Below are 27253 nucleotides of genomic sequence, written 5' to 3'. Positions count from 1 at the left end.
AAAACCTCTTTAAAAAATGAATACAGAATAAAAAGCACGACCGACTCGACAGCTAAAAGAACCGTTTTTACCGCTGATGTGGTTAGTAACTTATTATAAACATGCACAACACATCGTGTGACACTATTACATGGATAACAAGATTATTAAGAAGACAAAATGTTAACAAACAGCATAAATAACGTCATCTCTGTATTACTGTAAACATTCTGTCGAATCCGACACACGTTCAGAATCATGAAAACCGCTGCGATCCGCAGCCCCGACCCCTCGATGAAGCACTTTCTTCCATTCAAACCCAAGGCAAGTAGAGTATAAGAAACAGGCAGCCAGGCATTCAAGAGCTAAACGCTTCCCTAAAAGAAGTGATGTCATATACAGCATGCCCCGTAAGAAGCGAGGCCTCCTCTGGCCAGCATGCAATGCCATCCAGCAGTCCATCAGTCCATATAGTGCTTTCAGAAAGCATCCTCATGACAAGAGAGATGGAGGAGAAATTAATCGAGTGATGGGGGGATTTGGATAACGTTAAACTGCAAATATCTTTGGTTTGATCGCTCGTTACCACGATCGTCCCCTTTCTCTCATTCAGAGGCTCAAATCCACGGAGGCTCTGAGTTGGCCGTCATGCAAGCAGGCATAAAGCGAAAGACATAGAGAGATGGAGAGAGAGAGAGAGAGAAAGAGAGAGAGAGAGAGAGAGAGAGAAATCGAGAAAGAAAGAGAAACTGAATAAGGAGAAGAAGAAGAATTTAGAGAATGATATAGGAGGAGAAAGGAGGGTTGGAGAATACAGGAAGTCAGGCTTGGGGGGTTGGGGTGGGGGGGTGGCAGGCTGATTTGCCGATGCTGCACTCACCCGTTTGAACAGTCTATGGTCCATCAAGGGGCTTTGCGTAAACAGCAAAACAACACCACATAGCTATTAGCACACACTGAGGGTCAGGTGGGGTTCGTGGGGGAGGAGAGGGGCCATAAAACGCATTTTGTGTCTGCTATTTAAATCTGATTAGGAAAATTAGTTGCTCATAAATAAAAGATTTTTGCACAAATTTAAATTCGTACAAGTCATTTCTTTATGTTACATCAAATGGATCGAGATTAGTGGTGCAACGGACCACAAAACTCACGGTTTTGTATCGCATTGCGGCTTTTGAGTCACGGATCACGCATCATTTTTCGGCTCAGCAAAAAAAAAAAAAAAAAAAAAAGGGGGAGGAGACAAATATAATTAGCTTTCTGTTTATTACAGGAAAAGTTACAGCAAGGAAACGCTTCCATGCATGTGATTTAAATGAAGCAGGAGGCTTTTTAACATGTTTTTCTGCTCCTCCTCTTGTTGTTGACTGATTAACACACACGTCTGCTTTATGTAGTTACGAAATTACTTAAAAATCGGCAGGAAATAAAAAGCGACTTCTTTTCCGCAAAAATTATAAAAAAAAATTACGATTAATTAGCGAATCGAACCGCACGCCTCACGGATCCACTACAATCCGTTGCACCCCTAATCAAGACTAATATTGAGACTATGATAAAGACAGTGGTCATGTTTTGATTTCTTCGGATGTGAATCGGTGACTTACCTATGGCGACATCGGAGCAGAAATCGCATTATTTTTCTGGCTGCCTGGTCCTGCCTCTTGGTCAGCAGACCACTTCTGAAACACAGTGTTAAAGGGTCAAATTAATAAGATCTTCAGCTTTCATTATTTTTCTTACCCACAGAGGTCAAATCAGATATGTAATATCCACTGCAGTAATTTAAATGCAAGTTTCGCTAAACCCTGGAGTTCCCGGCACCACCAATCTGCAACTGGCGGGCCCTTGAGTGAGGCCCTTGAACTTCAGTCGCTCAGCTGTATAACTCAGATAACCGCTAGTCGCTCTGGATGAGGGTGGCTGCCAAATGTTAATGTTAATAAGTATCTTTTAAATGGATCAAAACTGAATACTTGCTAATAAAATCATGCCCTGAAACAAATTGCAAAACAATGTATTTTGTAACGTTGTAACAACGTTTTATCAAAGAATGACACGCTATATTTTTTATAAAAGTCTAACATAGACGATTCATCAAAAATGATTGTACACCTGATTTTTTTTTTTCTCCAGTCGTATGTGGTTCTTACCACAAAGCTGGAGGTGCCAGGTGTCCACAAACTTTTGGCCAGACAGCTTAATAGACAGCATAAATAGCTTCATTTGTACTGTTATTAGAGTGTATATACTCCTGATCACAAACTAAGGCCTATTTGCTGTCTTGGAATTGGTTTCTGTTGTGCCACGTGGGAGATTGATTGTGATTGCGACGTCTTCGTACCTCAGTTTGTGCTGCACTATTGCTGCAGCTGCAGCGGCGTGAGAGTGTGAGTTGGGTCGGCCCAGCTCTTTGTAGCTGCGGTAGTATTGCTGGATTAGCATGGCTGCCCGACGACTTTGCTGGAACTTCTTCTGCTCGTAGTAGCTGCGGAATTTACTCTGGATTAGGATGGCGGCCAGCGTCATCTTCTTATAAAGTGCATACTGGAAAAAGGAAGAGACGTCGGCGTGAACATTCAACTTTTACATCGCACCTTTTCTGTGTATCACTTTATTTTAAGGGACCAGAAATTAGTCAGCAATAAATGACTAGTTATTGATTTGTATATCATTACCAGATTTTTGATTATTGATTGTCATTTTATTTTGTTATTGTTATCGTCTTAACGATGAACTTATAAGATAGAAATAAAAAGTATTTATCACTTGTATTGTGCAGAATACACAATTAATAGGTGCTCAATACACTGTGTGAATGTGTAGCTTATGAGTATGAAATAAATATAGAATATGTTCCCTGTTCTAAAGTATACATTTGTTGATTTCTAATAAGAGACAATAAATATTGATGATTTCAGTCTTGAATGTTTTGTGGTTTGACATTAAAACAAACTGCACATGACAGACGTCTAGAATAATTAGTCTGTTGTCAAAAATTAAATTTTTTAAAATTGTAACCATCTTAAATATTAAAGTGAGAAAGAGGCAATAAGACAAATAAGATAACGACCAATGAAGGCTGTATAAAAAAATCTGGTAATAGCAAACACAGCAATAACTTGTCACTTACAAAACATAATGTTTTGTCATTAATTTCTGACTCATTTCTGATTCATTTTCTATATGTCCTTTAAAAAAAACATTTATTTTACCTTCAAGGCTATCCATGACAGCTTGTGGAAGAAAGAGGAAGCAGATGAAGGTATAGCAAACACTGACTAGAGTAAAGCACTGTACAGGAGAACATCTCCAGGTTTGTGAGCCTACCTGCTTGTACTTTTTATAACAGCGCTGAATAACAGCAGCTGCCAGTTCCTGCTGCTCTCTGAGTGGACGCCCCTGCAGGAGGAAGGGAATAAGGGAGGAGGCAAAGAGAGGAAGAGAGGACAGGAGAGGGGAAAGGTTAGTATTCACAGCGGGCCTGCGAATGCATGACCACGGAGATGGCATTAGATTCCGTTTTCAGGCTGGCCGGGAAGTCCACTTTGATTTGTCAAAGTACCTGAAACTCTACAGCATCCTCTGGAGATGTAAGGCAGTATGTTATAGATTTAGGAATGGGGGACACACACGTAACACAAACTGTATAAATATTAATATATATACACATTTAGAGAGCAGTGCAGTCATTTCCTGTAGGCAGGCCATGCTCAGCTCAAGCAAGACTCCTCATGCTTAACTGCAATGCCTCTTAAGCACAAATCCAAACACAAACCATGTTTTCACCTTTTAAAACCCCAATGGAACCTGAGAGATCTGGTTTATATCTTGGTTTTACCTTACAACACCACACAATACAGCACAACGACTGAAACCAGGCCACACTGAACACCGAAAAAATAAAATAAACACCATGACAGCCTACATGAGCAGTGATACAGAGATGTCCCTGGATCCAGATAGGCCCCTACCTTATACTTGCGGAAAGTGCTCTGGACTTGGCGGGCGGCCTCGTACAGCTCTCTCTGCTCGTGGTCGGACAGCGCCAGCTGGGTTAAATCACGCTCCTTTCTGCTGTGCGGGACGTTAAGAAATGCACTCCAGTCTGCTGGAGACGGAAGTCCAAGCTTCCCGAAAGGACCTTCAGATTCCGGGTGGCTGCCAGCGTGGCTGTCTTCGAGTCCCGTGGAGCATGCCACCGGCTTACTGTATATGAACCTGGAACAATAAATGCTTGAATTAATTTCTAATTACATTTCAATCAAAACACATGACCAGTGGCAGGCATTAATGAATTCAATTTCATTTGTTTCTGTACTTAAAGCTTTGTCACGTATCTGTACTTTACTGAAGTATTTACATTTGGGCAGCTTTTTACTTTACCTTCACTACATTTCAAAGATAAATATTTTACATTTTACTCTACTACATTTAGCGAAATCAGTCATTACTTTCAATTTATGAGCGAATAAAAACTCATGATAAATGTAACAGACATCAATCAGTGTTTGAGACATTAATATCATTCTATTGATAGATCAGTGTGCTAAGAGTCACATTCGAGTCTTTACACATAAACTGAGGTGAATAAAGAGTCTTGTGATAAAAATGATAATAGGAACATTATAGTTATAATAAATCACTACTTTGGAAACTTTTGTACTTTTACTCAAGTGAAAGTCACATGGAGTCACATTTTACAATAAAAGCTTCTTGACTTGACTTGACTACAGAGTGCAACTCTACTTTAACTCAAGTACTTCGTCCACCACTGCACATGACATATGGCAGGAGTGTCCAGTCTTTTCCACGAAGGGTCAGTGTGGGTGCAGGTTTTCATTCCAACCAATCAAAGGCTACACCTGATAGTCCATTAAAAATAAAAACAATTTGGTGTGGACTCGGTTGGGATAAAAACCTGCTCCCCCGCCGGCCCTTTGTGCAAAACACTGGACACATCTGACATGGTATAATGAGTCCTTCACGGTACACAGAAGGAGTGTATTACCTTTCTGCATCTCCGAGGTAAGAAGCTAACCAGCTCATAGTGCTGTTGACCTCAACGCTATCCAGAGGTGCTGACTCCGTGGCCTCAAAGTTTTCGCTCTTGATGCGATCAGGCGTTGCTTCGATGATGTGCTCGGCCAGAGTCATCATATTCAACTGAAACATGGAGGAATTTAGTCGTTAATTCTGAAAATCCCCTCATCAAATATGTTTTTAATATATAAGAATGTGATATCTAAGGAATAAATGCAATTTATTTGTCTAGACATGTTAACAAGCGAAATGTTTTTTGATAGCAATGTGCATTTCCACACCTGGAGGTCACCTGTGTTCTCCAGATCCTCTTGCCCCAACAGAAGCTCGGAGACTGACCCCGTTCCGGATGCTTCTCGTAACCTCAGCCTGTTCGCCAACCTTTCTTTAGCAAGTCCTCCAATAGGCCCTCTGCGCCCCGAGGTCTGTCTGCTGCTCCATCGCCCGCCTCCACAAGCCGAACTCAACTTTGTCTGAGCCTTGTCTGCTTTACCTGACTCCACCGTACCAGCTTTGGCTGCTTTAGCAGGGCATGTTTTAGTCTTGTGGACTTGCTCTCCCATACCCACAGGGGTAGTCCCGGGCTTGCCTGGCCTTGCTTGGTGTATCTCAGGATTGGGTTTGTGTTTCTTGGTTAACGGGGCATCGCCTTGGATTTCACTGTTGTAGAAACTGGAAGATTCAGACCTGGGTCTCCTTAAATCTGCAGATAGAACGGTGTAATCGTACTTTAAATCCAGCTAATAATTTTTTAAGCTCAGTTAAAATATGATCATTTATATAATTTACATAATTTTTGCATCACTGGTCACCTTGGTTTGAGACTGGAGCAGAGCTAGTGCTGTTGCTCGCTCTTATCCCAGAAGCAGTCTCACTTCCCCAAACGGTCATCCACCCCTCTGTGGTGGAGCTTTCTGTAGAGGAGGAGAAAGACATGTTGGCGGCAGAAGTCTGCTGCTGTTCTTCCTTCTGAAGATTTTCTAGAAACTCAGCCAGCTTGGTATGGCCGCGGGATCGCGCCGTGGCCAACGGTAAGCGCCCGAGAGAATCGGGGATCGCCAGGGCGCGCCGATCCCACTTATACAAAACCACCGCTGCCTCGGTGTGACCCAAAGCACAAGCCCACATCTAAGGGGAAAAACACGTCAAGATATCGCTGTTAGAGAACATTTACTTTACAAACAAAATACAACATTTTACTCAGACAACGAAAACCCACCAATGGGGTGCAGGAGAAGTGGTCAACATTCAAAGGATCCACCTCTAACTCCAGGTCAATGCTGTCTGCATGTTTAGTGCTGTGGAAAAAAAACATCGAAATCAGCACCATGCTCCAATATTATGGACGGTATTTTAGATACGACTCTAAAAACACGCTTACCGCCATTTGATGAGAGTCTGGATCAGGTTGGCGTAACCCTGGGCAGCTGCCAGGTGGAGCAGGGTCATACCCCGGAACGTTTTGGAGTGGATTAAGTGCTTGGATTTTGCCCAGCAGGCACGGTTCATCATCTTCTCACACACCACCACGACACGGCTCTCAAAGGAGCTTCCAGCTTGTCCCTGACTATGACCTGGGGAGAGCTGAGGGGACATCGCATCAGATATACATTACAATCTGTGTTTGTTACCATATATTCACATTACTATTTTTATACAGGCAGGTTACTATAGCAACAATAACTTATTACAACAACCTTGTTACTTGGAGTATTAAATATGATGATGGAAAATGTATTGACTCCCCCCGACCAATCAAAATCTAGAATTTAAATGACCCTGTCACAAATTCAGGTAACAAACCGACTTATTGTTAAATTGTGAACAATGTGACTATACACACTTGGGTTTGATCGGAATTGCCTCTTCCTTCTCCTCCTCCTCCTCCTCCCGTTACTCCACTTTCAGATGTTCCTCCGCTGCTTTGCTGCTGCTGCTGCTGGCCAGACATCTCCGCCATCCTGCGCTCCATCTGCTCCAGGCGCTCCAGGATCGACATTCTGAATTGGTTGTCTATGGAACGAACAGGAGACGAGTCGAAGAGTGTTAAAGAGACCATCTAAAGGTTTCTCCTAAACTGAACCGTGGATATATTCTTCTCAGGACAAAAAATACCAGGCTTTGGGATTAATACACGTTTATTTAGAAGACATTTTTTTATTTAACACTGAAATGGAGGTGCAGCATGGAAATAGGCTTTGTTTATTGGACATGAAGAGCAAAAAAACCCACAACAGGACGTTTATAAAAATCCGTACACGTGCGTGTGTGTGTTCTGCACATTTCCACTCTATCAACAGGCGGAGAAAGAGAGCGATAGAGAGAGAGAGAGCGAGCGAGAGAGAGAGAGAGAGAGAGAGAGAGAGAGAGAGAGAGAGAGAGAGAGAGAGAGAGGCTTTATGTTAGCTGTAGCTGCCTTTGTTCGAACAGTGCTGCAGTGTTGGTGCAGTGCAGATGATGTCATCTCCACCTGCTGTTCGTTTCCCTCTCCCTCCCTTCTCTCTCCCTTCTCTCTCTCTCTCTTTCTCTCTGTCCACTAGGAGTGACTCAGAATGCGGTGCACGTACGCCAAAAACAGGTTGGAGGAGGAGGAGATGGGGAAAGGAGGGACAATACAACAATGCCTGGACATAATCAACGCTCAGCCCTTCCCTCTTACGACACCTCCCACAGCTCGGAGACAGCGAATCAGACGAGGGCAGAAACAGAGCAACCGGGCTACTAAATGCTTTGTGGCACGGCTCGAATCGGCGAAGGGGCAGCGCTTCGGTAAAGACCGACCGCAACCTTTGCTCTGTGGCATACAGATATTATCATCATGAGCAGTTTTACACACAGTGCAACACTGCTCTGTCAAAGTCAAAGTGCAGGTTCTGTTAAATGATGTGTAAAGAATGAAAATCTTTGATATAATCCTGTTTTTTTGCCTCCCTTAATAATCAAGCGCATTGTTTCAATGTCTTTTTAAAGCATTGTTCCTTAAAAAAAAAATCAGCCAAACAGCAAAAACAAGAACACAAGACCTGTGAGTGCACGTGATACCATGTAGAGATCTAAATATCAAAATTCCCATGCAATCACAATCTAATGCAAACAAACCCCATCACACAGCTCAGATTAAAGCACACATCGAAATACTAAGGAAAAATTAAACAGCAAGTGCACAGCGTTACCCTCTTTATCGGTTTGTTGCATAAGAGATCAGAGCAGGAAGTCCATCGGCCCGTGCGGTCCAACTGGTCAGTCCGATCTCATGTGCCTTGCATTAGTCCAGCTTGCAATCGAGACGCTAAAGCCGCTGTTGCCAGGCTCTCTGTGTATTTCACTCTAATATACCCTGCTGCAGAGCCCAGTTTCCCTGTTTCATCACGATGTTGCATCATGCTCTAAAGTGGGGGATCTTGCACCATTTCTTCGTCCTAAACTCTACTGAGGCGCTCGCACACTTGTTGCTGCTCGCCACTCAGGGCTCTGCTTGTGCAGAAGGAAATGCAGCTGGCTGTTTGATTACTGATTTAATCCACAGATGAGTCACGGATAGCATGTCCAGCATGTGAATTTATTCACTCAAGCACTATTCAAATGTTACAAAAAAAAGGGGGGGGGGGGTGACAACCGTATAAATCTGAAATATAGAGAAAAAAATCTACAAATTTTGTAGGATTAAAAATAAAACAGACCGTAATGAATGAATATTGTACAGGATTAGGGTTTGTAGAGCATCATGATTATGTGTTCTGATGATCTGGCTTGGAGTTGAGAGTAATGCATAGTGATTGTGTCTCAGGAGGATTTAGTTCAGCTGGGATAACAGGTCTTAATGCTGTGGAAGTCAGTGGATTACATCCTCGGACAGGTGCCTGTGTCTTAGATCCAAAGGGAGGTGAAGTGGATTTAGGGTAATACTATTAGCTCTCAAGGGGAGTGGTGGCTCCAGCGGTTAAGGCGCTGGGTTGCCGATCGGAAGGTCTGGGGTTCAAGCCCCGGTATCGCCAAGCTGCCACTCTTGGGCCCTTGAGCAAGGCCCTTAACCCTCTATGCTCTGGAGGTCCCTTACGAGGGAAATATCAAGGTCCGTGACGTCGGAGTGACGTGGGGCCGCCTTCCCGTGGGCTCACCACCTGCAGGAGGGACCGTAAGGGACGGTGCTGTGAGGATTGGGCAGCAGTCGAAGGCGGGGGCCTGCTTAGACTGCTGCCCCCGCGACCCGAATTACGGATAAGCGGGAGAAAATGGATGGATGGACTATTAGCTCTGAGATCAAAATCCCCAGCACTGATTGTGTGTGTTAAGTCTCTGAGTTCATCCTCCAGACAAAACACTGCATGTAGGACACAAGGCTGTACAACGATGCCTTGTCTTCCAGGCTGTTCTTCTTCATAAAATAATAGGGGAAAAAAAACACTCAGGATCTGTGTGTGACGTTTTAGAAACATAAACCTGGACAGCAGTGTAATTTCTGTTTTTTTCCTGTTTTTGTTTTCCTTGGGCTCAAAGCTTTTTTGTTTTTTAATGACGCTGTTTATCAAAGGGGACCTTGTGGAGACAGGGTTCATTTCAGATACAAAGGTAATGTCAGAATACAAATCAAAATAAATTGGAGTATGCACTCCGGTTTCTAGAAACACTCACGTCACGTTGTCTCATTTATAAGAAAGATGTTTCTCTACTAAGAGGTGTGTTTAGGAATGAAGACAGGTAGAGCATGGTGTTTGTTTCCTCCTCCTCCACGTCCAGAATGTTATAGCATAGAGATAAAAGTGTGAGCTCACTCCTTGACAAGTGTTCTGTCTCAGTTTAGTGTTGTCTTCTGAAAAACGAGATGGCTTGACACATAAGTTTGAGTTCAGAGCCGCTCTGATGTGGGAGGCCAGACTGAAGCTTTAATAACAAATCCGAGCAGGAAATCTCATCAGTGTGGAACAGGAAACTTTGAACTTTCAGAGAAAGGCTGGATTACAGATCCAACTTCTCAGAAAGGGATGCATTTTTTTTTACACGTTTTACTCTGACTTGTTGACAAAGAAAGCTCAACAAGTGAAAGCTCTTCAGTTAAAGATTGGTTAATAAAACCCAGACCACTATTTACATTTCTTGAGGTCTTTTTGTGAAACATTTTTGCCTAAAAAGCAGTCATCCTGATAGTCATGCTCGTCCTTGTATATTTCCACTGATCCGAGCCACATCCAGAGCTTTATGACCCAGGACCAAGGTAAACTATTTGTATGGACTTTGAGAATTATGACACAACCAGAGGATCAATGGCAGGAAAAAAAAACCCTGATTGGCTTCCAAAATGTTGAATCAACTTGTGCAAGTAATACAAACAAAGTAGGTCATATTTACACTTCCAGACAATAATAAAGTGTCTTGAATTGCAGTCTGCATTACGCACGTGTAAAAGTATGGCACTATACGCAAACATAAAATAAATCAGTTTATAAACAACGCGCTTTATCCCTGTGCAACTTTAGTGCGCGCCATCAAGAGCACTTGAAAACAGAAACACACACATAAGAAAGAGAAATGCAATAAGAAAAATCTAAAGAAGGAATAAGAACCAACCGGAACGCCTGGTGTTGCTTCCTGTCACTCACAGATGCTTCTCTGCTGCGCTTTGGCACACAGCAGCTCACCAACAGAACCAACAACAATAGAACAAAGTGGAAGTGAGGGGAGTGGAGAGGAAGATTAAGACCCTCCTCCTCCTCCTCCTCCATTCTCTATCCTCCTCCTCTATCCATCCATGCGCTTAAACGCAAAAAGCGCGAAGCCGAAAGCGGTCTTTTCGGTGTTTAACAAACTCCAACACTGTTTACACCATTAGAATAAATAACGAGATGCATCACTACCGAGTCCCTACACGTGAGCACGGCGTGTAAAGGAGCCACGCTTGTTTATAATAGTAAACAAATAAATAAATAAAAATAAACCCGACAAAAGGCGATGCCTACAGGACGCACCCTGCCTGGCGTGAAGCTCTCATTCCATCATTTTAGCTTTATTTTCTGCTCAGCTCCTCTGATTATACTGCTGCAGAAGGATTTTATTTCTTCTTCCTACACAAACTCAGGTCCACATGATGGCGCTAAACGAGGCGCTGTGCTTTTGTCGGAGTCGCGCCATCGCTTCGGTCCGAGACCGCACACAAAGCGCTTCTGTGCAGCCAGACCCCGGTGTTGTGCGCTCGCTGTGCGGTGTGGTGAGTGTGTGATGGTGGTGTGTGTGTGTGTGTGTGTGTGTGTGTGATGCGTGTCGGGGGGTCAGTGGGCAGTTAGTTTGTGCACCCCTGCCCCCTCGTCTGGCTTGTGCCTGTGATTGTGGAGCTGCAGCGCTGCGGATAAGCGCGTTTTCCCCACTGCATTATGACAATGCGGGGAGCGGAGAGCGCTTTCTCTCGCGCGTCCACGCCGAACGCAACACTCGGGTTATCGGGTTCATATGCGCACGAGTGTGTGTGTGTGTGTGTGTGTGTGTGTGTGTGTGTGTGTGTGTGTGTGTGTGTGTGTGTCGTGGTGAGGCCATTTTCGTGGAATTTCATTTGGTGTGCAGGCTGGATTTTGAAAGATAAATGGCAGAAGATTGGATTCACACACATCCCTGATTAACAAAAAATAAATAAATAAAAAAATCCTTAGTTCAGAGGGATGAAAAGCACATGTTTAATCCTTTCATTTAAAATATACTCTTTTTTTAATTGATAGTTTTTGGGTCATAACATAAGATTTTCAAACATGCAAAAAAATGAAGAAATTGGAACAGTCACAAAGCCTCCACACCAGAGCGAGACTCAACAACTTCCACCCTGAAAGCAGGTTTTGAAGTATATTTTACTCAAACATTAGTGAAATAATAAACTCCTGTACAATTCAACAAATAAAACATTTGTTCCTTTGCTTCAAGGTGATTTTACTACTTTATTTTGTGCAGGAAAACTCAAACGAATTTAGAAATCACTGAATATTGTTACTACTTACTGATGACTAACAGCTCAGATTATATGAAAGAGATATAGTACTTCAGGGGAGTTATGCAAAGCAAAGACAAGCCAAGAAAAACTGAAAACAACCCATCCATAACTCTCAAACACCTATCAGGTGAAGGTTTGGCAAGCGCTAATGCAAAACAAACAAACAACAACAAACCCCCCCCCCCCCCCTCATCAAAAACAAAACACAACAATGGTTTATTGTGTAATTTGTAAAATATGACTTTCTCACTTGAACTAATAGTTATTAAAATTAATTATAATAATGATTTTATGTGTAAAGATTACAGAACTGCTTTTTTCACACTTGCTGATCCACTCATCAGTCATTTTCTTTCAGTTCAGAAAAAATTCTTTACTTGTTTTTGTAAATATATTTTAATGTACAAAACCCTCCATTGCATTATATATTTAAACATCTATATTTTCTTCATTATCTTTGATTTACATATGTGCAGTACTGTATATTAATAATCTCTATAGGGTTATAAACTTGCATTGTCTTAAGAATATTGCATTAGCTAGCTAGCAGTTACAGATAATAGTAAGAATAGTAAGAATAAAATCTGTTGATGCATAAATGAATTTTTTTTTAGAATAATAATAGAATAATAGAATAATAATTCAGTATGAATTATTTATAAAAGAATATAACAAATTTCTTGTATATCCACCCAACCATGATGCTGTGATGGTTCTCAGTATGATAAATATACACAGTAAGTATAAATTTTTTTATTATATCATATATTATTATTTTAAAATCATTTTATGATAAAAAATAATTAATGACCAGTGGAGAAAGAAACTTTTAAAAATTTGCTTCTATAATTTTGCTGTATTGACACTTTGTATTTTCTGTAGTTTGTACAGACACAGTGCACTGCACTGCAGGCTATAAAACATGATTTTGGTGACTGTAAAGAATTTTCGAACAATCACAATCTAGAAGCACTCACATTAACAGTCCTGTCTGCTGCTTCTCGCATGAGCATGGGGCAGACTGCTTCCTGTCCCTATGGATGTCAATTAGCCTTTTTGCATTTCTCATGTATGACCACTAGGGGCAGTAATAACTCCTCGTGTTCATACATGAAATAATATGAATCTGGGGCAGAGCGAATGCTGGTCCACAATTATGCAGCATCTTGAAATAGGAGAGAAAACCAACATTCGGCTTATATCGGCCAGGTAGGGGCGTGTTTTTAAAATCGTTGGTAATTTAAAAGTGAACAGTATTTGATTAGTAGTGGAGCCTTAATTTATATGTATGTGGTTGTAAATAAGGACTTTATGAAGATGAGCTGATTTTAAAGCTTCTCAAAACGGGTTTTATGAAACATAACCATATTTGAAATATATTTTATATATTAAAACATATCAATTTGAAACTCATCCTGTTCTCTCTGAGAAGACAAGTGGATTAATTTGAAAACACAGTGGTGTGGATTGAGAAAACACACGTATTCAGAAAGGATGCTTTCTCAAGACGACAAAGTTAAAAAAAAAACAAAAAAACAAAAAACAGCTTTCAGATCAGTCTGGATTAACATGAATGCAGCCTGAGAGGTTTACAAGTGATTTACAGGTCAGTCAGTTTTGTCTAAAGCAATAAAAGAAAACAAAACGGAATCAAGAACAGATGGAAGTTAAGATTACTGATTGCATGGAACTTGTTTTTAAGCAGATCTTCAGCAGTCCTTAAAATCTTCCTCTTTTTTCTTGCACTAATGACCTAACTGCTGACACAGCAGATCCAAGCCTGGACTGACTGTTTAACGCTTGTTTGACTCATTAACGCAAATAAATGATAATCATATCTATTTTATAGCTATTCTATTAACTCTCTTCTCTAGCAAACACTGCAACAACTACTCCTGTTAATAAACAGCAAATTTGTCTTTATACAGTAATTTTATGCTGTTTTTAATGTAAGATAAATAAAATGAAGCTCAGCTTGGTTCTCCAGGAGAAACAGACACTTTCAAGAGCAATAATATCACTTTAAACACAAACAGAGCCCTGCCACCGAATCAGCATTTTACGCATTTTAACACAGTTCCTCTCGGTACCTTTGTTTTGCATAAGCTACACACTGCTGTACATTGACACAATAATAGGCCACGCTGTGCCGGCGTTACCTGACCATCACTCGGACACGTGGTCCTGCTACGGGCCCCTGCATTGCAGCTTTGCTCATAGCACCATCCTGTCACTGTGTGCTTTAGCCTCACCACCCCCTCTACAGCACACACACACACACACACACACACACACACACACACACACACACACACACACACACACGTGTTGTGCACATCTGTGCCTTGGAAGAATGAACAAGGAAGAAAGAAGGGACACTTTCTACCTCACGCTCCATGTGCGAATGTTAATGATCCACTTAGAAATGCGTTTTATTCTCAAAGGCTTACAGAATAAACATTAGAATATCACGTATCTCAATTATTATGTATGCATCTGGAACAGAAAAGTGTTTTTTCTCTTTCTAAATCATGCACCTTACAGCAGACACTTTAATTAACAAAACCATTTATCAGGTCAAGGATCGAAAGATAAAACCACACACACACATGTGGATTAGTTTAGTCCATAATAACTAATGCTCACTGCTTTTAACATACTTTTACAACCCAGAAAGAAAAATCACACAAAAAGAAAACACATGAAGCTAAATAAGAGTTATGATCGGATCCTACTCTTCCTGAATAACAGTCCTGAATTGTTCACTATTTATTTAAAGTAATAATAATCATTTTAAATGATCTTGCTTGAAAATATATCAACTTTTGTTTAAAAAAAAAAAAAATGTTGTGCATGAAATATTCTGTATCAGAGCCGATACAGACCAGAGAACAAATATTAACTATTTAAAAACAAAAATTATCCGTAAATTTTCCTTAAAAAATAAATATTCCTTTTTTTTATAGTTGTATTTTATGGGCTTTAACGTAGACATTATAGTAGCTGTTGGATAAAGAGCTAAAAATGGTCAAATCACAGAATTCAACCGGCAAACATGTCTCATTACAAGCTTTTAACATTTTTTGTTATTGACAGTTTATCGGCTTATCTATTGGGGTAAGTAAAAAACATTGCTTATCAATCTGAGATGTTACTACAACTGAAAAAAAAAAATTACACTCGATGTTTATAGGTTTTTAGGATATTCTGTAGGTGCATAGTGTATAGGAAAATTGTCCCATCTGCGAGTCAAGCTGCTCGACTGTCCTGGGTCTTCTTTGTCATATTTTTCACTTCATGATGCGCCAAATGCTTTCAAATAGTGAAAGATCTGGATTGCAGGCAGGCCAGTTCGGTACTCTGTCTCCTCAACTACCAAGGCATGGCAGTCAGTGTATTGGTGTAGCGTTCTCTTGCTGAAATTTGCAACACCTTCCCTGAAAAATGTCATCCTGATGAAAGCACATGTTGCTCCAAAACCTGTATAAACCTTTCAGCATTGATGGAGCCATTCCAGGTAAAAGATGCCCATTCAATTTAATCTGGAGGACACTGTGCCCATGGTTTCCATTTGTCTGACCACAGAACAGTTTTTCACTTTGCCGCAATCCATTTTTAATGATCTTTGGCCCAGAGACGACTGAAACATTTCTGGATCATGTTTACATATGGCTTCTTCTTTGCATGATAAAGCTTTAAAACCTTCATTTGTGGATGATGAAATATGACCTCTTTTCACAAACAAAGATTTCTGGAGATGTTTCTGAGCCCATGCCTGGTTTTAATGCAGTGCCGCATGAAAGCCTGAAGATCTCGGGCATCCGATATTGATTTTTGTTCTTATCTCTTGTGCAAAGCTTTTTTTTCAGATTCTCTGAATCTTTCGATGATATTATGTAATGAAGATGATGAAATATTGAAAGTCTTCACAAGATTCTGAGAAATGTTCCAGATTTTTTAGCTGAAATTATGCCTCTCTAAGATTCTATTCTTATACCCAGTCATGTTACTGACCTGTTGCCAATGAACTTAATTTGTTTCAAAATGTTCCTCGTTCCTTCAGCTGCTAACTTTATAGAACACGTTGCAACCATTACATTCAAAATGACTTAATTTCTTTCCTTAAAATGGTACAGATCCTCAATTTCAACATTTTATATGTTTTCTATGTTCTATTGTATATAAAATATGGGGTTTATGAGATTTGCAAAATATTCTAAATCTACATTTTACACAGCATCCCAACTCTTTCAGAATTGGGATTGTATGTAATTTGGGATACAAATAGACATTTTAATGAATACACAAATCCATGGGCCTTTAATGTGTGTGTATGGGGTGGGTTTAGATACCACAATTGTACACAGCTACTAGTCATTTTATCTTTGTACTATTGTTCTCATACTGTGACTGACATTCCAGTGTTAAAAGCAAACACACACACAAATACACACACACACACACACACACACACACACACACACACACACACACACACACACACACACACAAAAACACACACAAACAATGCAGCATCTATTAATGACAGGCAGAACACATTTAGAAATGTGCCGTATCAACCAAACGACACAAAAAGTAACGACGCAGAGAAGAATTCAAGATCAGAACGAAGATAAACTGACCAATGAATCGCATGAATCCCAGTGTAAAAAGCAGCAGCACCTCATTGAACAATGTATGAAGTGAATGGGGCGACATACCGTCCAGGGAGAGCCAGTCATGCTGAGAGGTGGGCAGGGCGGGGAGAGCGCGGGCTTTATATTCAAACACCACCGAGTTGGAGATGATCTGGCTGCTGGCTGCAACCTGAAGGGTCACCAGGCCTGTGTCGTGAGCTACAGCAGGAAACACATGCTCTGTTTACTGTTACGGTTATACTGCTTGTGCAGTGCTCCTCAAAGACATTACTCCATGAATTACTGTGTTCCTTATAGAGCTAGAAATGCTTCCGGTATGTACATATCATAATTTTTATGACTAATCTTCAGCTCTGCCCTTAAACAAATAGTCATTGATAATTAATAATAATTCTGTAATGATCAATCTGGAGATTTGTTTTTGTGGGTATTAGTCATGTTCTAGTTAATCCCGATGAGAAGGTCGGGCTCTGTGCTGGACAACTCAAGTTCTTCCATTCTACCGGACAATTATAACACTGGAACAGGTTCGGACCTTATAGTTTCTATAGTAAAAAATGAATACTACGACATTCTGTACAATTGTCTACTTCTAGGTTTATAACAACATACGAGTGCCGTAGTCAGGCGTCCACAGACGTCTGGTCCTATTATGAGATTTATTCTCCCTCAAAATATCATGACTCATATTAACATTTTTGTATTTTTTTTTTTTTATTATAATTTTTTTTATATTTTATTGAACATAAAATGCTCAAATCATATACTAATTTTATATTCAATATTATATCTTCATGTCAGACACGGATTATGGGAGGTGGTAGCTTAGGGGTTATTGGACTTTGAATCTCGAGAGGTCATATACCAGCCACACCAAGCTGCCTGTCCTGGGCCCCTGTGCAAGGCCCTTAACCCTATAGCTGTTCAGGTGTATGAAAGAGATAAATGTAAAGGGTAACACCTGTACCAGGGTAGCTTTATCTGTCCTAATTGTGTAAAATATATTCTAATTAATGGCATTTGGAAACATCTTGCTATCTACGGCAAAAAAAACCCACCTTCCTGAATATGAAAGGAAAACAGTTACAGATTTTAGTTTATTAAAACCTCTTTAAATTGATTGTGCAGAATGGTGCATGCACGTCATGTCTGAGGTCCTACCCGGGCAGTAACATCGCAGCACTCCAGGCTGAATGAGGGAGGCAGGAACTGTGATCTGATCAAACAGGCATGTGTAGTCACTGCTGGCCTCCTGCCATGGTCCTGTGATTAAAACCTTTACTCCACCCTACAACATATAAACACACGTCTTACTCTCCATCCACTGCTGAAATCATATTTTTTCTGTCTCCTAAGCGGCCATGCATTATAATATGCTACTGTGTACACCATCATCTTATATATCACCCATTTTGTTTTATAAAAATGTCATATGTCATATATGCAAATATTTATTTTTATATATACAAACTATGCAAACTTTCTGCAAACACTTGTAGATAATTAGAACCTTCTTATTCCTCCTTATTTCCTCACTTTTCCTTTTTTTTTTTTTTTTTTTTTACTGTTTAATATTGTTTAATGTTTGATATTTGCTGTAGTTTGCTTAAGCATTTCATTGTACAACAGAAATCGTTTTTTCATGATCTTGACACGAGATTTCCAGGTGATTTAAACTAGTAGTATTAAACTAGTGCTTTGTCTCGTTTATTTTCTTGATTTTTGCTGCCATCTTGTGGTTTTTATTAAACATGAACAAACTACAAAAAAAAAACAAAAAAACCCTAATCTAAACATTGTGAGAACATGAAGAACTCTGAACAGTGAGTACCTTAAGCTCAGAAATTGTATCCCATTGTCTCCAGCACCTCAAACATCAAACCAGACAGATCAAGTTACTTACTCACCTCTGGGTAAGACCACTCCGGTGAGTAGTCTGTCACCACAAAGAGTCTCGCAGTGTTCTGAAGCATCCCCATGGTCCCATGAGCCACAGCTGCAGACACGACCTCCTCTACTTGCATGTATGATAACTGCCCATTGTCTGTTCCCAGTGACCCAGGCTGGGCAGACTGAGGGCTGCAACAGGGTTGGAGGCAGAGTTCTGCAGAGTTGTACCCTGTAGTTCCATGGGTGGGTCCTTCCTCAGCAACCTGTTGGGTGGTCGCCCCGGATGACACTTGACCTTCTGTGCCTGAGTGCGCCATTATCTGATGGCTGTAGAGTGTGTTGCCTGTTTGTCCCCCGATTACTGCATTGTTTCCTCCTTCTACCGAAATGAAATCGTTGATGAGGTCTGAAAACTGATTCCCAAAAGAGACATCGAAGTGATCAAGGCTGATCTCCATGGCTCCTCCTCCACTGGCGCCACTTGTGGCCAGAGCCTGGTGGGCTGCTATGTTGTTGAAGAGCCCCTGGACAAGCCCTGCTCCTTGTAGTAGAGGCTGGAGCTGCTGATGTGGACTGCCAGTTGCTCTGCTGACATCCGTACCATTACACCGAGCTCCATTATTAGTACCCGTTCCTGTTCTGCCAGTTACTCCTGCTCCCAGATTTGTGCCTTCTGGTTGTTGGAGGTAGTGCTCTGTAGCTCCGTTGCCATCTGCCCCATTTCCGACACAGTGCTGCAGGTGATCTCCTGCCTTCAACAAGTCTTCTGTATCCTTTTCTTGCTCACCTGTGTCCTGCCCTTCTGAGTTGGTGGGCTGTTCCAGGCTTCCAACCTCCTCATGTTCCTTGCTGGCACCTGTGAAGCGATTTTGGTACTGCAGAAGTTGCAGAGTGCTACCTTGCCCATTTCTTTCTGCTGGAGAGTTTCCATTGCAGTTGGACGCGGTGTGCTGGCCTTGGTGAGCATGATGGTGGTGTTGATGATGCCCGTTGGTGCCTGTCGAATCAGTCTTAACCACAGACAAACCCATAAAAGCAGCAGAGTCGTGCGAGTTCTGAGCAGAAATACTAGTGTTCTGGTGGGCATGAGTCTGGGTGGACTGCGGTGAACCCTGCAGGAAGAAGCTTGGAGAGTGGCTCTGGTGAGCCAGCTGAGGACTTGGTATAGCTTGACTGTAGCTTGTAGCAGACATCATAGTAGAAGAGTAATCCTGTTTGGCATCAATGGCACTGAAATCCATCTGCTCCAGTGTAGTGCTAGGGCTCAGGCCACCACCAGATGGAAGCAATGAGCTAGTTGGGGTTAGAGCTAAGGAACTCTGGGTAGAGCCACTGCCTGAGGAGCTGGACATGCTTGCTGTACCACTGACCACCTCTCCGACCTGGTAACCACCTTCTTTGGCCAGCTGCTGTTCAAATGATGTATCTTCCGTTTTAATATTTTTGACCAGCGAGGCATTGAAACCGTAACCATTATCAGCAAGAGGAGGTGAACAGCGCATTCCTCCATTGCTGCAACTGCTGGCATTGCTGACCTCTGTCTTCAGCCCATTTCCCCCATACGTCTGTCCCTGTTTAGGGTTATTGAGAAAGCAGTCTGGGTCAAAGTTCATGGTGGTTTCAGGCAGCTTGATGCTCCCGGACTCAAGGTTGCTGGAGAGGACCAGCTCTTCTGACATGCTAGCTGCAGAAAGCATAGCCAACCTCTCTGCAGACCCTACATCTCCTAATCCCACAGCCCCAGGAAAAGCAAATTTGTGACTATCAGCAGCAACTGCCAGCACCAAGCTGCTCGAGGCCGTGTCAGGGCCAAGTAGATGAGCATTAGGATCTCCAGTGGGAGACATGCTGTAGACGGGTTCACCGGTGACCTCTGACATGAAAACAGTGGCGGACTGGGAGAGGCTGCTCATGACGGAGGCCACGTGGCTCATTCCTGTCACCACGGGGCTGTCAGCTATATCTGGATCGGAGTTTAGCCCACTGCTAATGGAGACTGGTGAGCTCTGGGTGGTGTCTGGAACTTCAACCTGGTTAGTGGAGGACACCTCCATACTGTTCTGATGAAGTAGAACCGGTTTCGCTCCTTTGCTGTTCCTCTTTTCTCGTGCAGTAGATCCACCTGGACCATCGCCCGTCGACCTGCCATTTTTGCCTGATCCATGTGTGTGCTCTGTCTTGCCCTCTGAGACATCACTGTTTTGAACTTCGGAGTGAGTGCTGCTGTAAGCACCTCCAGAGCGTGGGTCGACCTTTGGGGAGATAATGCGGTGTTTGGCACTGTTACATTTGTGATGCAGACTGCTACCAGCACCTGTGGACATTTGGAACACATAAACATATGTAATGGTTAGAATATGTACATTAGAGAGTCATTTTTGAGGGTCTAAATTTTTGCTGCTTGTACAGTTAATATATGCATATATATTTTTATAGATTGGTAAGGAACCTCAGACCTTTAATACAATTATTATGTTTTAAGTGGCACATAATTTTTGCATATATACAGTATACATTAACCAGAATAATCCTATGTTCTCCTGCTAAGGGATGGTGGGAATAATTGTATATGTACAGCAAGACTGCCATCTAGTGACAAATATCTATACTGCACCAAAATACTCTTTAATTGCATCCTGAAGCATGGCAATAAATACAAAAGATGCAAGCAATAAAATCTCAGTATTAATTATGCATGAAATTCACTTTCACCTTTCATATAAAATTGATTAAATTCATAAAAAAACCCTTAATCTTTCAATTTTGCTTTACATCCTGTTAAAATGGAGACATTTAAGGAGTTGAGTACAATTTCTTAACATGTTTAAATCAAGTGCAAATGATTAAATATGAGCTCTCATTAATCATATTGACTTAAAAAAAATCATCAGGGGATTATCAACTGTAGGTGTTCCTGGAAATGATTTTTTGCTCATCCATATCCTCCATCTGAGAAACATTAAACGGATAAATCAAAACATCGTTTGTTTCAAAGTAACAAATTCTCATCTTTGTGTAATTGTTTAAACGCAGTACGGCAAAATGATGCAACTTCTAGGAAATTTGGTGCTGAAAGAAGGGTGGATTCAGCACGCACTGAGAAAACACCCTCTCATGTATTCACCTCATAAAAGAAATCCCCTTCAGACAGTAATAAAATATAACCCATCTGCATCTTCTGTCGCTTTGTCCATTCGTTAATTTGCCATCATTTGATCCGAATGGAATAATATCATTTACTCTTTGACTTTCAAAATGTTACATCATTTCTTGGTCAAGCCCAATATAAATCTTTTCCATTATGCCATGTCTTTCCTCCGCCCGGCAATTCCCTTACCCAGCGTCCCCGTGCAGAGGCAGTTGTGAGTCCGGGGAGGTGGTTTGGTCTGGTGGCTGTCCAGGATCTGCTGCACCAGCTGCTCAGCCGAGAAGCCGGTGCTGCTGTTCCCGTTGCTGCAAGTCCACTTGATGCCATGAACTGCCGGAAGAGAGGAGGAGACAGAGACGTCAGCCAGACAGCCACACAGACCAGCGGGCGGCGCATCGGCACCCACCACCTCGCCAGCTCCCTCTACTGGCACTGCAAGGGAGAGACAGCCTCATGCTCCCTGACCGCATGGCGTAAACCGACATGGCCAAGCCGATGGGCCTGACTGATCGATGGGCTAAGGTTTAACTCTGTTAATGCCTTTAAAGCTCTCTTTACAGAAAACAAATCGAATCAGTATGGTGGAGTACTGACTATTCCCACTGCTGCTTAAATTCATTTCTGATTCTGATTTTTTCTTTCAAAATGATTGCACCCTATAAGCAACTGAGGCACTGAAATATTAAAGGAGAAATGGATTAATATGCATAACTGAAACCATGACAAAAAGATTAATTACACTATTTCAAAATAGTAAAAAAAAAATGATTATTGTAAAGTAAATGATAAAAAAAAAAGCTCACACACAAACGTGTCTTTACCAAATACCAATAAAAAAAAAAAAAGCATTTCCAAAAGCAATTCCATTTCTCCCCAATTTTTATACATATGTAAGTCAAATGAATTAATAATTTTTTTTATTTTGGTGCTATCATTGTGTAGTGGTGGAGCCAGGGATATTTTATAGGGGTGACCAGGCAGCAGCAGTTACTCTGAGAAAATATCATTATGCAAACGAACGTGGCACTCATCCAGCCTTATAATACTTTTTAAAAGTATTGTCGTTGCCCAATATTACAATGATGTATAATGTGCTATTGCTACAATAATTTACTCCTGTACTTCTTGTCTCACTTTTTATGAATGCTAAAAAACCACGTTATTTAAAAAAGAAAAACGCGGTCCAAACATCATCGTATTAACACGATCGATATTTTAATATTTCAATTTAAAATAGATCAATATTTATGCATTTATTTTTGTCCTTTAAAAATGCATTTATGAGCAGGGTGGCCAGTGGAGTGGCCGTGGCTCCGCCCCCTCGTCATTGTGATTCCAGATTCTGGTGATCAGAAAGAGGACCGTATTAATATTTAATGATTCTTAATGGACATTGTTAGAGGGAGATGCTATTTCTTACAACTTGAGGATTAGGAGGTTCTATATTGTGTATGTTTACACTGATCTGGAGTGATAGTACGGAGTAAACTGATACTGAGTACAGCCTGAGTATTATAGTTTTATATTATAGTATTTTATAGTTTTTATGTTAAAGTCATGATCAGTGACACATTGAACGAGTGTAGTTGAGTCTAATACAAAATAGGATTTTAGTATTAGTCATTGATATTCTTAACTTTGTAAATTATCGAGAAATGAGAACAAGGAAATATGTATTTATTACTTTACATTGATGAGGGATCATTAAATCAAAACCAGCCTGTTATTAACCAACTTCAATTTCACAACCTGTAAGTTCTCGATAAACTCAAAGTCAAACCTGTGATGTCCTGAAAGAACTTTATAACACCGAAGTCACAGGATGTAACCTTCAAACTATGTCCTGAGCAACTCCATCACAGTGTGGTATGGCAGCTCCATGATGTGTGAAAACCACCCAATGCATCACTGGCACCCAATTACCTGCCACCGAGCATCTTCGCCACAGTAGCTATCTGTGCAGAGCACACAACATCATCAGGGAGTTCCTCACATTCCAATCACAGATTGTTCCACTTCCTTCCATGCAGGAGGAGATGCAGGAACATTCGCACAATAACACAATAGACACGATAATCATGTGATCACACGCTGCTTTCTGTGGCGCTTTGCTTGAAATGAGTATTTATGGGTGAATTCTTTCTAACAGCGGCTCTGACTGAGGCACAGATCCAAATCACGGGTTTACGTTCCTTAAGTTCAATTACGTAATTGTTCCAATAGTAACATCTTGTTCACAGGAGTGTGTATGGCAAAGGCTCCACATCATAAAAACATCGAGATGCTTAAACATCGATAACATTATGACCACCTGCCTAATATTGTGTTGGTCCCCTTTGGCTGCTAAAACAGTCGTGACCCTTCGATCATTAACAGCATGAACTTCTTCAGCAGTTTGAGGTACGGGAGCTCATCTCTTCACATGGACCAGCCTTCACTCCGCCCACGGTTCACCACTGTTCCTTTCGCTGACCTAGTCGTCTAGACGTCAAATATTTTCAAACTCATTCAAATCTTTAGGCCTTTTTTTGTTTCTTTTTCAGGGTGAGTAAATAGAAAAAGGCTGGTAAACAGTATGGATGTTTATAGCTGCTATAACCGCAATAAGAACAGGTACTAATGTGTTCTGTGGATGTTTCATGACATTTAGTGCTATAAATGGTTAAAAAGTATGATGTTGCCCTGTCATAGGACAATTGTTGAGGATTGTTGCTCATTTATTTAATTTAATTTCCATTTGTTTTCAATCTTGACATCTTATAGGTTGAACAGAATCTATCTGGTCATCTTTGCTGCTTGTATTTGGCCTGTACTCTGTGCCATGTCGTGAACATGAGCAAAAGGGCGACGGCGTGTGCTGAACAGCTCTGCGTAACGCGGCTTCTTATTTTTTCCCCTCCGGTATCAGAGTGTAGCCATGCTGTTCGTGTGCTGAGTGCGCCGTGATGGGATTGGTAGTGGAGCGGAACAAGAGCTAACACGGAGCAAAAGCTATAAAGCTATCGCCGTCTGCTCCTTAATCTGAATTCCGCAGCACAAGCGTGCACCTCATCAATTACCCGCATCCTTTTTAATCTGCTGGAGCGAAAAACAGACATGACTACCAATCAATAGCTACTAAAAAAAGTTCAAATTTTAAAGAGAAGCAAACGGGCACCAGGAATGGGGGGTGGGGGGTGTATTTAAACGTGAGAATCTGATGCATAACCGAGTCATTTAAAATTCATGACTTGGGGAGTGAAGGCAGAAGAGTCAGCAGATCCTCTGTTTTTTTTTTTTTTCGCCTGAGTCTGCGAAAAAAGAAAAAGAAAAAAAAAGAAAAATCTTTGCACTACTGCCTTTGCATCACTAGATGGCAGTGTCGCAGCACGGACGGCTCATTTGTGCCAGAAGGTCAGTCAACGAGATTTGGATGTGAATGGTGTTTGCTTGCCCTTTCCTCATTGCCACATCACATCATGAAGTTAATGACGCAGTGAAGTGTGTTGAGATTTAAAAGTCACTCAAATATACAGGCACTTTTACAGACTGCGTAATGAAGTGGCCGAGAAATCGGCGCGAGACGAGTCGTGGTCTGACTTTTAAAAGTTTTTTTTATCTCTTGTGTCCTTCTCTTTGAGGTTTGATGCTGAAAATGACAGCTACCTGCCAATGCAACGAGTGAGTCGATCCTCTGTATGGACTTCTATAAGGTCATACGCACAGCAGGCTCTGAGAACGTTGTCAGAACTACTCAGGAGTGATCTTCAGTTTGTCAAGATTTTGGCAACTTGCTCTCTCTAATTTGAGAGACGTGATGGACTGCTGGAGGAGAGGGGAAAAAAAAAAACTCGTATCTAAACCCTGACCTACGATTTACAGGCTTAATATTCGTTTCAGCGAAATGGATGGCTTTAATTGTGCTTTATAATTGCGATGAAACCGATGCTGTGTGTTATCATTATATTATTATTATTATTGGACCTTAATGAATGGAGGAGGATTGAAAGGGTTGAACGTGGGAATATTTACATTCTCTAAGATATCATAAAACACTCACACATGGGCTTTAGCTGGCTGATGAGCTCCTCCTTGGTCCATTTGGCCCACTCCTTTTTGTCTGTGTTGATGGAGCACAGGATCGGACCGCATGGCTTCCCACAATCCTCGATGGCTGGGACGTTAAGGTAGTGGACCAGAACGATGTCCGGGTTCTGTGGTAGAGAGAGAAAGATAGTGAAAGAGACATGAGTGAAAAGAAAGAGAGGAAGGGAAAGAAAAAAAGGTTCTCTGATGAGATGAAAGAGTGAGAACGAGGCAGAGGAAAGAGAGGAAAAAGGGGGAAGAGGCGGAGGAGGACGAGGCAGTCAAAAGAAGACAAAAGCAAATGGAAATTGAAAAGAAAAGACGACAGCCGTAGGTCAAGGTTGTTCCTTAATAGAGAGAGAGTGAAAAAGAAAAAATCTCATCAGTCGATCGAAGGATTTGAATAAAGTATCGCGTCTTTATAGAAAATCTGTTCGCGTGACACAAAATGCACATCGGGGAGGAAGTAAAAGGAGATCACTTTGATGACATCTTTCCTCAAACACGCTCGGCGTTCCGGTAAAGAGTCTGGAACAAGCTTCGGGAGGCAAAAAAGCACTAAATGCTGCGAGTTGTTTTCGAGATTGGAAAGCAGGAGGTGGGAGAGATGCTAATTGGCAAAGCATGCACAATCTCTCGCACACACCTTGCTCGTTCTCCCAGGAACTGATGCCCTCAATTAACTTCAAAGTATTTACAAACTCTGAACTGCCACAATTCATACGAGGGCAGAATTACGGCAATAAATTATCTAAATTGACAGCGTATGAGTAATAGGTATTGCTTAGAGCACATTAAGCTGGCCTGGGGCTGCATCGACCGTACGAAGGGGGGATACGAATTCGCTTCGGGGACCACCGCAATCTGGCTACAATCCTTTTCGAACGAGTAATCAAACTAGTTCTCTCGCACGCAAGAAGACTCGGAGGAAATACGCCTATCGACTCGTGTTGACGCGATACACCTAACAGCCTCGTCTGTGCACCAGGAAGTGCGAGAAGCGTTCGCGGGTTTCACACCAAACCAAACAATAGCAATTCGTTTTGTAGACTGTAGATGATAGAAAGGTTCGGATATTATCCCAGAAGCGTGTCTTTGTAATTTTTTTTCATTTTAATACTAATAAAATAATAAAATAAAAAAACCAGAGCATGTCCTGTTACCACAAACTTCACTGTCTTGAAAATATCCGAAAATATACACCTTAGACTGTTACAAAGCTCTGAAACTTGCGATACAATAAGGATGCCATAGTTATCGTCATATTTGTATGTTTTAGAGATACAAGACTTTTGAATTGGGCTTTGAAACACCTAAAGCACAGAAAGAAATATGCACTATAAACCCCGAGGCATCTGAACTCTGTGGATGTTCAGATGCCATGCTGATGGTGATGGTGATTAGTTTTTTAATTTGTTTATCCAATCCACTTTCTTTTGTTCGCCGAAATATGAATATGCATGATTGTGCGAATCAACTCCTCGTGTGATGGAATTTCGG

General features: G+C 41.4%; 1 protein-coding gene across 24 annotated transcripts in view; it reads right to left on the bottom strand.

Moving 5' to 3' along the window:
* Positions 1–27253, bottom strand: part of camta1b (calmodulin binding transcription activator 1b) — a 265882-nt gene that overhangs the window by 7693 nt on the left and 230936 nt on the right. For 4 of the 24 annotated variants that reach the window (XM_083535207.1, XM_083535229.1, XM_083535208.1 and 1 more), the window contains 16 exons: positions 25728–25881; positions 21878–22018; positions 18558–20854; positions 17812–17938; positions 16714–16848; positions 6866–7035; positions 6404–6606; positions 6242–6320; positions 5835–6150; positions 5304–5725; positions 4991–5145; positions 3954–4200; positions 3310–3381; positions 3195–3215; positions 2324–2526; positions 1587–1661 (listed from right to left, as the gene is read on the bottom strand). In XM_083535207.1, coding sequence (XP_083391333.1) covers positions 1587–1661; positions 2324–2526; positions 3195–3215; positions 3310–3381; positions 3954–4200; positions 4991–5145; positions 5304–5725; positions 5835–6150; positions 6242–6320; positions 6404–6606; positions 6866–7035; positions 16714–16848; positions 17812–17938; positions 18558–20854; positions 21878–22018; positions 25728–25881 — 4817 coding nt within the window. Of the gene's footprint in view, positions 1–859; positions 891–1586; positions 1662–2323; positions 2527–3194; positions 3216–3309; positions 3382–3953; positions 4201–4990; positions 5146–5303; positions 5726–5834; positions 6151–6241; positions 6321–6403; positions 6607–6865; positions 7036–16713; positions 16849–17811; positions 17939–18557; positions 20855–21877; positions 22019–25727; positions 25882–27253 lie in introns of all 24 variants that reach the window. The other 20 variants (XM_083535218.1, XM_083535230.1, XM_083535209.1 and 17 more) reach the window with 11 other exon arrangements.

Source organism: Silurus aristotelis, assembly GCF_946808225.1.
Source record: "Silurus aristotelis genome assembly, chromosome: 29".
NCBI lineage: Eukaryota > Metazoa > Chordata > Actinopteri > Siluriformes > Siluridae > Silurus > Silurus aristotelis.
This window is presented reverse-complemented; position numbering and strand designations above follow the sequence as displayed.